Source organism: Seriola aureovittata, chromosome 20 (genome assembly GCF_021018895.1).
Source record: "Seriola aureovittata isolate HTS-2021-v1 ecotype China chromosome 20, ASM2101889v1, whole genome shotgun sequence".
NCBI lineage: Eukaryota > Metazoa > Chordata > Actinopteri > Carangiformes > Carangidae > Seriola > Seriola aureovittata.
Window position 1 is genome coordinate 2,947,221 of NC_079383.1, and position 13,182 is coordinate 2,960,402.

Sequence of the window (13,182 nt, forward strand, 5' to 3'; positions counted from 1 at the left end):
TTATTGATGACCTGAAGTATGATTATATTAGTAAAAGTATGAGACAGTAAAGTTGTTTTTAAGTCCATCATGTCTGTGTGTACCAAACATTAACCGTACCATCAGCAAGTGCGTTGTCAGTGTAGTGTCTCATTAACTCCAGCATCTGTTGCTGTTCCTACGGCAACAATAACTGATCCTTAGTCTCTATAGCAACCCCTCTTCCCTTTTGCTTTCCTTGTTCTTCCCCCTCCTCCCAAAAACACTTCATGTCTCTGTCTTCCACCGGAAACTTGAAAATACCAATTTGACCTTCATCAACACTTTGAATAGAAAGCAGCACATTGTGAAACTTCCACCCACTAGTTGTTAACGTCAAACAATGAGCAAACCTCTGTGCGACTGTTTCACAGTGAGAAAGTCAGGTTAAAGAAGTCAATTACTCAAGTTGCAAATTAGGGTGCTGTGAAAAGCTTCATTATCTCATGCAGGCTTTCGACTATTGTCTACAGTTGTGTGTGTATAAAACCTCCAAACAGAGCTGTTCTGCAGACGCTCTGAACTGAGGTGCAAAGTGGACACTTCTTTCAGCTGCTGAAGCATAAAGGGCAAACTGTGCACAGTGCTACCTGCTTGTCTGCCTGTCTAATAGTCTGTCTGGGAGACTGGCATCAATTCAAAGCAGTAAAAGCTGCTGTTGTAAAGTTAAATGCATCAGACTTTTTTTTCTCACAAATGACAGTTTCAGTTTTTATGGTTGAAATTACATTAATGGAAAAACAAATGTGTATGATAAGATAGTCAGTTAAATGCGTAATAGTAACCTATTATATAAGAGCTGTAATGTACAGCAGGACGCCAGGGGAAAGATGTTGGTCCACTCCAACTGAGCCTCCAGCACAGTCAGTGCTCTTTCTATGAGTCACTGAACTCTACTGGAGGGATGAACTGCATTCTTCTAAAAGATATTCACTAATTTGGTGTTTAGATGATAACAGTCTGTAAACCGACAGTCAATTATAAGACAGGTTGTCAGTGCCTTTTTCAAATAATCCAATAAACCTTTCAAAGCAAAACTGTTCTCTGATCTGTAGTCTCTATGGTGACAGTTTCAGAAGTGAAGCCCACATCCTAGTTCAGGCAGTCAACTTGAATTTGGTGCCACTCTCATGTGACCTACAATACTTTCACTACATCATATATCCAACACACCCTCTGCATTATGGCAGTGTACGTAAGCCATCATTGTTTCGCTCACTTGTTTGTTTTCAAGGCCTACTCCACCCCAGCATCCACCTGTAGGTCACTCCCCAGTCTCTGCTGTGCTGAACTTGGTGTTATCTATTGGGGAGTGACTGGGTCACACAATAACCATCTGGGTTGTCTGACTGAACTTTGTTAGAATTAGGGAAAAATACCATCAGACCATCTACACTGACCTTCTCCCTTTGAGGTTTGCAGTGGTAGATCAACGTCATCCTACCTCCACCTTCACTTCTGAGAGCCATTATTCACACTATCACACTTGATGTTCGTCATGCATGGTTTTAAATGCTTAAACAAATGACCAATGCTGTGATTATTCTGGTCTTTTGACGGTGGAGAGTGCTGTGAAGGCCATACTGAAGCATTCACATCAGAAAACCCTGCTGCATTGAAGATCTGCGATTGTTATGTTTCCCTATTCTTTTATTCAGGTCTTTGCATTTATGCATCTAGACGAGGGTGTCTATGAACAGCTTGGCAAAAATGTATATAGCATCCAATGTTTCTTTACCATCTTTATGTTTCTTTACCTATCTATAAGCAAGTACACTTTTTCTGTCCTTTCTTTTTTTATTTGCCTGTCTATCTACATTTGTCTCTTAAGTTGATGTTTGAATCTTTATGTATGTCTGTCTCTCTGTTTGCCTCTGCATCCATAAATCTGTTCCTGCCTAAACCTTCTCTGCATGTCAATCTTCCTCCATGCCTCTGCCTGTCTGCTCTTGTTGTTCTGTTTTCTTAAAATTTTCTGAGTCCATCTGAAGTCCGCCCGCCTGGGGAACGGCAGGGCTTCTTCTGTTGTCAGATACTACTGTCGTCGTCTAAGCTTCTATTTATACATATTGTTCTATTTAGCAAAAGTGGAATCTGCAAAACAGACTCTTTTTAACACTGTCTCTCACACACACACACACACACACACACACACACACACACACACACACACACACACACAGCACTCAGATACCAAATACAGAGTATGTCTTAGCTAGATGAAACTTACTGAAGAAAGCTGTCTGTATTGGAACACGGAGGTTGAGTATATCTTTGCTGACACTAAAACACTAAAACATTAGTATATCACAACTCTAGGACTTAAGGGCACATACATTGAAACAAGCTATAGCACTGGTGATACCAAATGCATTTTAAGATATGTGACACCCATTGAGGGAATATACTTTTTTCTTATTCCCTCAGAGCTGAGCTTTCTCAATTACCTCGGAAGGACACTGAAAACATACTGTACAGTACAGACCTGCTTGTAAACACTCACCTCCCGCCTCAGCAAACCTCAGACGATAAAGTTGCTCTACTAAATTGTAAACCAGGTCAACTTCTTTTTAAAGTTTTAGAAGAGTACAAAAGAGATTAATTATATGGGTATGGTCTATACGGATCAATGGTATTAAATTTTACTAAACTTTTTTATTAACTTAACTATTAACTTATTTATTTTTATTTTCTACAAAATTTAAAAAAAAAATTAAATTCCTTTCACAAATGTCAGCAATAATAATTATGTTCTGATTTTCTTTACTGTATGTAAAGAGCTGTGGTGATGGTGAAGGGAGACATGAACATTGGCTCGGTTCCGATTGAGTTTCAGCACCATGGACAGAGACTATATTTTCTCCAAAAAGGCAACTCACCCCATTTTAACTCATGAAGGTCAGTATAATAATCATGGGGAATATTATTCAGCTTGTCAAACAGTTCAATCAAGTGTCTTTGGAGGAGCTTTGTCAAGACTGGTGATGTAGGTTAACTCAGCTTGGGATTGGAGACTTCAAAGATACAAATGTGACAAAGGGCGTACAGACAGACAGATACAAACATACAAACTATATGTTTAAATATATACAATTATAGTGCCTGGTAATATGCCGTAGATGGTTAATACTAGTTTAGTAGAAACTGTGTATATTTAGATATCTATCTATATGTATCTATAAAATATACAGTAACGTATCTGCACAGACCCAACCATGACCTGAAAATCAAACAATGGACGGTTAAGGCAGAGAAAAAAATGTGGGTGAGAGAAGCAGAAACATTTTAAAAGTAACAGCTGATGTTAATGTCAGTTAAATAATGTCACAGAACAACCATGATCCAAGATGCATGTTAATGTAAGACTCAGGAATGAAGGGAGGCTGGTCAGAGGAGGGGGATTCATAGGCCACATATTTGCGGGTCCACCCTTATGATCCAGAGCAGGTGTAGGTGTATAGGAAAACAACTGAGAATGAGAAAGCATTTTGCCTGTAGCTAAGTTGCATAAGCTCAGTACGATAATGACTGGTGCTTTAACTAGCAGGATCTGTGATTGTTTGAGTTAAAAACAGGTACTCGAGGAAACAAAGATGAGTCTTGGGGTGGCTTATGTCACGAAAGATGTTGTTGTTCCCCATTGGTTTTAAGTAATGGAATGGCCTTTTTGAAAAAGCCATTTCCACCACGCGTTCACCCCAACTGGAAAAAAATGGCCGTTCTAATTCAGGGTCTGACCAGGAGGCAGTGGGGTCAGCTGTTTGCAATGCAGGAGACAAAATCCAAACTAAGTTTCCACTGACTGAGCTGATATAACTGCCTTTTTAAAATGTCAACATCAAAATTTATTAAATCTAAAGCACAGCCCACACAGCTGGCTCGGGGCCATCTCTGTATGGGTTGTGAGACTGTTGCTGGAGCATGGTGCATCATCTAAAAAAATAACCCAGACTGACTCACACTCCTCTCCTACAGTTAGCTGTTGGCTGTTACAGTGGCGCCAACAAGGCAAAATCCCAACACTTCCCCCAAAGCTGTCAAAACGTATTAGCTCATCCATGCTCAGGGATGAGGCCATACTGTATAAATGCCCCTTATGGGCTACCATGTGCCCCAATGAAAGGAGCCTAAAAAACAGCGAAAAGCACTATGTGGTAAAAATAGACCGCTGATACAGTATATTCATGCCTGCCTGCCTTTTGAGGATTTGTGTTTGTCCTGAAATAGCTTGATGAGTCAGTTGTGTGCTGTGTGTGTGTGTCTGCGCATGGAGACAGGACCGCAGCGGTGGCGTATTTGCGTCTGAGGGGGTAAGAGAAGCTTTGGTGGTCAAAGAGAACAGGTGTTCTGGAGCAACATCTAATTTTAATTTGAATTGATAAGTTTAGAGTAGATATAGAAGGAGATAAGACAGGAGGTGACAAGAAAGCAGTAAAGCAATAAGCAAACAATTAGCTACTGTATTTACACATCCAGCGTGCACAGTTCAAGTTGTGTTTAGAGCCATCCAGCAAATTTATGTCCAATATTCCCAGTCCTTTTAGACAGGCTTTTTTGGACCCCAACTCCTGAGGGAATCATCTGCCTCTTTAGCTGCCAAATGCTCGACTATGTTCATCAGCTAGTTGCTAACTGTGTATATTTGCTGTTTGGTGCTGGGCAGCTAGCATTCAGTGGGTTTATCAGTGGTTTATTGCTGACAGCCAGAAACAAACGGTGAGACTGAATGAAAACATTGAAGTTGTGAGTTGTAAAACTGTAAAACCAAAAAATTAAGAGCTGAAAGATGCTAAAGCACTGTGTAGCACTGAGCTGAACAGATAACTGTTAATATAAACTAGTGACTAGTGCAGCTTTAAGTCTATTTCATGAGATGTGTCTTTGCCTTTGATTATTTATGTGTGCATTTCTGTGTCTGAATATGTGTGAGTGATGCAAGTACAGTTTGTATATAATAAAAAGATGTGATGGTTGTCATGTACAGTCAGAAGGACACACTTTATATTCTGGGTTATCTATTAATAGCCTAGCCTGCAGGTAGTAAGATGGACAGAAAACCAGACACTAAAATCCAGTTTCGTCAGCTCCTGCTGGTTTGACTTCCAGATTTGAAAATGCATAATAGATTAGAACTGAACATACTTCCTTCAACTAATAGCTTGTTGACTCTTTCTATGATAAACCTACAGATGAGGATACAGAGGATCTACCAGGAAACTGTCCAGTGCTGATATATTTCCTCACTTTTGATACACTCCACACATCTTCTGCCTTCAGTTTTTCCATCAAAGCTTTTTTTCTTAATACTCATCTTCTTTATCTTTTTTCCTCAGTGTTTTTAACATAAACCTCCCTGAGGTTCTCCATCTCCAGTGAGGCATCTCACTTTCATTTTTACTCTTGTATATATATTTCTTTTTCACATCACAAGACAGATTTAAAAATTGTCCTTATGCCTGCGCTGCCAGCATTCATTTCACCTCTGCATATCCCTACACTAGTCCCACAGGTCTTCCTTTATCCTTTGTCTCTGTCTCTCCTGTGGTACATGAACAATACTTTTTTTTTATTCCTGCAACCCTCTTTTATATCCTCATGCTTCACTCAAAATTACTTGTAAGCTTTTTTTTTTTCCAACACCGGTTTTTTGTTTTTTTTATGTTTTGAGCCATTTTTTACATCTCCATCTCTCTTCCTCGCTGCACTGTACTCCCCTTTCTATAAACTTCTAAAGTCTCTCTTCTTGTTTCTTATTGTGCTTGACGTGTCTTCTTGTCATTGGTACAAGGCTTAAACACCACTCTTAGTGACAAAGACCCTCCCATGGACACTGACAAAAGGTCTCATTACACAAAGGGGAAACAGAGCCAGCTGCATTCAGCATTCTGTGTTGTTCTTTTTGTCTCTTATATGTGTTCACATTCACACAGGCACACATATATGCACCAAAACACACACTGCCGTGTGTCTTATATGGTGGTGGAGCAACATGCTGCGACATGTACAGACACATGCAATGACAGCAAATACACACATGCATGGTGTGAAACATAACCACATCCACACAGGACATGACCACACTGTGTATAACAGATTAAAATTCAACCCAACAAGCATAAGTCCAGCAGATGCTTTATCCACAAAGCTGCGATATATTTTTATGTATGTGACTTGGAGGTGGCAAAAATACTAATGCAAGCCCTTCTGTTCTTGTGGAGGGAAGTGGGGGGGGGGTGGCATTGATCAAAGCTGCTTAATAGCAAGGTTCAACACTCTGTGTGCCTGTGGTGAGCTGAAGGCTGCCTCAGTCCTCATTACAGCCTCCATTGGGAGGCAGAGACAGGAAGTGTTGAAAGGAAGGACAAGGAAATGAATCTTCTGGAACTCTGCATCTCCATAAATCACAGCAGTGCACACAAAACACTTCCGCTCCTCTGGAAAAGGCCACACACACACACACACACACGCATGCAGATACACAAACATCCACTAGCAAACATGGACATTCACGTGTGCACAAATGCTAAAATACACTTGGAAACCGCCATATGTTTGCATCAACATACATCAAGATATAGAGGGGACATCCACTCACACACAAAAGCACAATCTAATCTAGACTTTAAGCTTCCATGTCTGGCGGCTATAAACATGATTATTTCTTAGTCTGCTGAAAACTTCTGATCAACAGCTCCATTTTGTCTCTCCCTCTTGAATCTTATAATTCTGATTAAATCACTTAACACACGAGTCCAACTGTTTTATTTTTAACATCTCTAGCTGGCATGAACATTATTATTCCCCAGTCTGCTGAAACCTCTTCTTAATGTATCACACTGCAACAAATCTATTCTCCATTCAGAAAAGAGTTCTTGACAGAAAACCAACCAACAGCTTTTATTTAGTATAATTTCACAGCTTTGTCTGATTTACATCAGGTAATACTATATATTTCCCCAGTAAGTCCTCCAGCTGCTCCTGGGGGGCTGCTCCCTCCAGTGTGCTCTGGGTTTGCCGAAGGTCTCCTGCCAAATGCAGGCTGTCTCGAAATACTCGTCCAGGAGGCATCCTTATCATATGCCCCAACCACCTCAACTGTCTCATTTTTGGATGAAAATTCTACCCCAAACTCTGAGCTCCTAGCTGAGGGTGAGTTTCCTGCAAAGGAAAACTATTTTGGCTTTGGATACACTTGTATCTCATTCTTTCAGTCGATACCCAAAACTCGTGATCATAGGTAAGAAACAATTAGTGACACAACAAAAGAGGAAGAAACTGCTCTACTGCATATCACAAGTAAAGGACAACATCATCTGCAAATAGTAGAGATGCCACCCTGTTTTCACCAAAAAGACACTCTCCTAACCATCAAAATCATAAACATGGGAGGTACCATAGGGGACCCTTGAATCCATTGCCTGTATTGAATGTGCTTGGCTTAATACACAGAGAATTAATAACTTGCAGAAAAAGCCCAACAACATGTTGATGAATTGTGCAGTCAAGAAGCACTCAACTGTTTGTATCTTCCATCAGTCACTGTGTTATCATCCCAGTGACTAGTCTCAATAATGATGCATGAAAAAAGCACAACAAAGCCATAAGAGGAATTAAGAGAGGACTCACCTATGGTGGAGAAGCAGCCGAGGCAGCAATCATCACAGAACATGGAAAGTAAAATCGACAAAAACAACAATTACCATTTGACATTTCTTAAAAGTTATTACTCAGGAGACACACCAGGATGTGAACTGTTGATGCACAACAACAGAGGTGAGTTAACATGACACCAACAAAGCCTTTTCCCAAATTCTTTTCTAGGGGAAGTTGTAAAGAAACAGGCAGCTAGTGAGGAAAACAGAGTTAATTGGACACAGGAGAAAGAAGACAGAGTGACACCTCACCCCTGGATGCAAAGGAAATGGAGCATGATTACAGTGTTAACACATACACCTGGACAGAATAGAAAAAGAGAAGGTTGGTTTTGATTTGGTGAAGATGCCTAGTGGTGTCGCTAAAGAGAAAGACTGTGATTGGTTAGTAGTAGCACACCTGTCAACAGCAAAACTGTTAATTATGAGAACATCCCCGCAGAGGATCATGGGGAATCACAGCTTAAAAAGCCAATGTACAGCCCCAGTTGGTCAACACTTGAGCTCATGCGTTAGTCACTCACAAACAGATCAAATTGGACAAGTCAAAAAAGCCCCAGCCAAGTTTTTAGACAAATGTGTCCATGCAAGGAACAATACAAAAGGGTCTAATTATCCATCTAACCCCTAATTAGTAAAAGGCACCCAAGCAATCAATCCTGCCCAAAAAAATCATATTTGAAATCAATATCAAATATCTGAACTAATCAAGCTGGATAGAAGGATCATGCAAGACAATAAACCATTTGTTTTTTTCTTTTAGTTACTCTACATTTAACCTCTATTTTGTCCGGGGTTGACTGCAACCAACCTTCGATGGTGGGGGCAAGTGGAGGGACCAAAGCTGGTTCTTCCATGGGATCAGCAAAGCTGGGAAAGAAGGGCTTAGCTGCAGGGTTAAGACCGGATCCTGGAATTCCCAGAGGGTTGACCGACGGAGGGGAAGAGGGGCTGATGACAGGGGATGCCTGTGGAGGGAACTTCTTAGCTCCTGGGGAAGTGGGACTCTTTACAGAGGATGAAGAGGATGAAGAACGAGACTTCTTGGATTGTTTCTGGGACGACTTGTCATCTTTGTGCTCTTTTGGTTGGATTTCCTGCGCTGTGGTTTTGGGAGAGCGGAGAGGTGCTGGGCTTGGGGTGTCAAAGGACAAGCCCAAGAGTAAAGGATGACCTGAGGTGCTTATGTCACTGAAGTCAAAAAGCTCGCTGTTGCTGCTAATGTGTGAGTCGTTCAGGAGCCACGAAGCATCTGAAGGTGAAAGAGGTGGAGCTGAGGCTAACACCTCACCTTTCTGTGAAAGGCCCGGACTTGGCTGCGAGGCAGGGCTGAAAGCAGAGGTGTCTTCTTCAGGCATGTCTTGCACACAAGACTCTTGGAGGGAACTGGTGTTGTCAAACATCCCGCTATCAACCATGTCACTACCCGTTGCTTTATTATCTGGAGAGAGAGGCGGAGAGAAGGCCTGGTTGCTGTTGCCCAAACTGGCATTTTCGGTATCCACCAGGAGATCAAATGAATCACCAGGTTGAGGAGCCATGGGTTCGGATCCAAGTGTTGCATTGTTGGTGGTGGAGGGCATATTGAACGGAGCTGCTGTGGCTTTCAGCTCACTGTTCAGGACCAGTGGGCTAATGGAAGCTGCTGTTGGGGAGAATAGGTCTTGGGACAGCGGGGCAGGAATCAGACTTTCTTCTGGGTAGACCTCCTTTTTCCAGGGGCTCTGGCTGGTGTCCATCTCTTTGAATGAGGCTTCCAGGTTTGCCTGAGCTGAACTCCCTATATCCATCATCACCTCCTCTGTGACATGAGAGGTCGCTGCGGACGAAGGAACAAATGGATCCCCCATCACTGCCCACTCCCCTGGAAGCTTCTTCCTGCTCTTCCCCTTCTTCCCCCGGCCTCCACTCTTCCCAAGCTGCTCCTCCCAGCTACCCTCTCCTCTATCCCGCCTTGGGCCAATCCGGTGGTAGAAATCCTCTGTCGGGGGAGTGTTTTCTCCCTGTGCTTGCATCTCAGGTTGACCCCTGTTCTCAAGGTGTTCATAAGATCCCTCATCCTTCTGTCGCCTTTTCTTCTTCTTCTTCTGTTTTCGGTCCGATCCATCTCCCTCCCTTTCATCGCCTCCAGCGTAGGCAGGGCTCTCTCGGCTAGGCCAACTGTCAGGTGGGTCATCAGGCCTGGCTGCAAGATGGCCCGCATGGCGATTGATCACCGAGGTGACGCTGGGTGTGAAAGGTAGGTCTGTCGGTAGGCAGCCAGCCTGGTCTGGCCAGCCGTCGCCTAAGGCACCTTGTTGTGGGTGAAGAGGGGAGAGTTTAAAGTTGGGAGAGGTGGGTATGTGCATATGAATTGGTTCCCTTAGTCTAACTCAAACAGAAAATAACTGAGAAACTTAATATATTACAAAGAGGTACACAGTCTTAGACTAAAACAACAAAAATAATTATAATACTGAAGGTACACAAATGTTTTCTAGAAGGATTTTTTAAAGATTTCTATCATTATAGTTTTATAATTATATCTATTTTAGCTATTTTTATTCGATGAAGTGGTGGGAAAGCTGAAAAGACGACAAAATGGATCAGACACAGCAGAGAAGCTTCTGGAGGGATTCAATCCAAAGCCAGAAGGGGTGTTATTCCACAAAGTCTTAATCACTACATCCTTTGTGGATATGAATTGTTGGAGTGCTTTTTCTCTTTCATTTAATCTGATGCCCTTTAGTCAGACAAGTGGAGAATGTATGGATTTTTGATCATATTGAAATAGAAACCAAATAGAAATCCTCTGGAAAATCCAACCTGACTTGTAAAATTCCTTCAGTGTAAATGCTGGTTGTGTGAATGAAGTCTCTGAGGAATGAGGATCAAACACACACACATTACACACACAAACATTTGCTCTTATGTAGAGAAGAGGAACTTCTGGGCGGCTGACTCACTGCAGCCTCGGGGGTCTAGTGTGCTGAAACTATTGGGCAGCAAAAGCTCTCTGTTTCAAATCAAAACAGAGATCAAGATCAGGTGAGTGAGTGTGTGAATGTGTGTGCAGACACAAGTAATACATATGCAGTGTCTAACATGGACACAGAGACAGACACAAAAAAACCAAAAGTACTGCTTGATGGTCCCATAGAAAAGGTTAATTATAGGAAACAATGCTGTAACTAAAACTGCCTTTTTTGGTTTTGGGACATTGTATAGGTTTAATTGGAAGAGGTAATAAAGCAAAGGGAAATTTGAGGTAGATGAGAGGAAAAAGAGTAAGAGAAAAACTGTCCACGGGTTGGTCTTATACTTTGGCCCAGTTTGTTTCTAGTTTTCAGTTATTTATACACACACACACACACACACACACACACACACACACAGAGAAGAACGGTTAAATTGGAGCAGCTGTCAGGCCCCATACAGTACAGTGGCTCTCAAGAGGGCCATATTTCATACTAACAAACCCATGACAGAAGTCTGCTCTCTATACTGTAAATGGGAGAGGCAGAGAAAGACATCAGCCAAGTGGAGGAGAATGACTTAAATGCTGTGTTGCACAATCTCATTAGGCTGTGGGAGCATCAGACAACAGGCGTCCCCCTGCATTTACATATACTGTTGTCACTGTGTCATTTCAACAGTAGAACAATTGAATGAATTACAAAAAAGCATCACACAAATTGGCTGATATCCTTCTGTTCTCATATGAGACTTTGATCAAATGCTATTAAGACACTGGACTAAAGCTAAGGCTTGTACTGGTGGTGTAAGAATCAAGTTAGTAAAAATCATAAATTAAATAGCTCTGAATTAAGAAATAAATTGTTTGAATGACAATGTTCTTTTAATGGCTTTCCAAGTGCAAATTAAACAATGTGTAAAAATACCATAAGAACCTCTTCTAGATATAACACTGCGTATGAAGCAGCTACTGGGGGTTAATGACCTTGACCTGCAACAACACCATAAGACTTCCTAAACCTGGTGTATATACAGTGATGCACAAGGATCCACACCCCTTCACTTCCAGGCAAATTTGAACGCATTGCTCCCAACCTTCTGACTTCACATACAGCAAACAATCATGACTTTCTATTCACTATAGTACAGTACATTGCATATGTATTAAAAGTTCTTTTGGGTCCTTCCCTCATTTCTTTTCTTTTTGCTTTTTTTATTTTATTTTTATTTTTTATAAATATCTGTAATATTAATGATTCGGGAACTTTGCTGCTTAGAATGTATAATCAGCAAATTTTCAAGGTCCCAGTTCAGCATTCTCCTGATCAACCACTGGTGATGACAATGAGCCTATAAATGTAACATAATGCCACCAAATACAGTGAAGAAGACTGCTAGCAAGCAAACATGGATGTCAACGATGCTGGGATTTGAAATAAAAAGAAAATACACTTCGCAGTTGTTTTATCAGGGAGGAAATGTACTTGGCACGTTTCTTAGACCTCAAGGATTCAATGGACAATGTGATGTGGTGAGAAAAACTGAATGCAAGAAATCTCCACAGAGCACCTTTAAGTTCACGGAAAGCTAAACCAGTGACTACGACGTAAACTTTATGCCAATTGATAGCCACATTTACTGTACTTCGGTAAAGATAAATGTAAACTGCCCTGATTAATCCAGTATGACCAGTTGAAGGTTCTGAGCCTCTGGTCATCTGGTCCGGACTTGGACTCACCTTTTTATAGGGATTCAGATAAATTATGTGCTAAAATTTATAATGTACTGTAAATATAATTAGGTCAGTAAGGGATTCATTGTGTTGGTATTCAATGAATCTGATAAATCTGGTTTACTACTCTGCTCTATATCGGGGTGTAATTCAGATTCATGACAGAGTCCCTCCAGGGTTTCACTGATTTGAACTCTGCATCTTGTAAAAGGGAAAGGGGGGTTGGTGGTTGCTGCATTGTTGAGTCACCATGTGTTGCCCAGTAGTTTACACACATACCAGTAGAGAGATTATGCACACGCACACACAGACACACACAGTCTTGGGTGGCATTGACGGGTTAACAAGCAACAGCAGTCTCCATTTTCTATGCCCTCATCGCTTGTTACAAATTGATTGTTTGTGAATGAATCATCTCCATCTGCTGCAGAGTGAGTCAAGCTGTGACTCTGCTAGTCATACTTAAACTGAGGCTCTGCTCAGTTGTAATGATTCAAACCGGAGTGTTGTTTCTTTGGTCTCTGGTAGATACTGTTTGAACTGCAGAGGCAATTAAAACAAATCTCCAGTTCCCTGAGCATGATCGACTGTATTAATACTGTGAACGAACTTCATCTGCCAGTTTAAGACAAGTTGCCAATGACTGGTTTTCTCATTTCCTGCACTTCCTTACATTCTCAAATAGTGGCTGCGACCGTTGTTTACCTTAATGACGAGCCTTACATGTTAATGCAAACTTAACAGTTCCATGTTTTCATGTTGTTTTAATGAATTCATACTGCTGTATTCACTCTGCTTCTATGAGAAAGTTTTCTAACAGAAGTT

General features: G+C 41.4%; 1 protein-coding gene across 8 annotated transcripts in view; it reads right to left on the reverse strand.

The window, feature by feature from the left end:
* The window catches only part of LOC130161342 (microtubule-associated protein 4), a 115,195-nt gene that overhangs the window by 43,650 nt on the left and 58,363 nt on the right, over positions 1-13,182 (reverse strand). For 7 of the 8 annotated variants that reach the window (XM_056364575.1, XM_056364579.1, XM_056364576.1 and 4 more), the window contains one exon: positions 8,482-9,963. The exons of the other annotated variant lie outside the window; for it this stretch is intronic. In XM_056364575.1, coding sequence (XP_056220550.1) covers positions 8,482-9,963 — 1,482 coding nt within the window. The remainder of the gene's footprint in view (positions 1-8,481; positions 9,964-13,182) is intronic. 8 annotated transcript variants of the gene reach the window in all.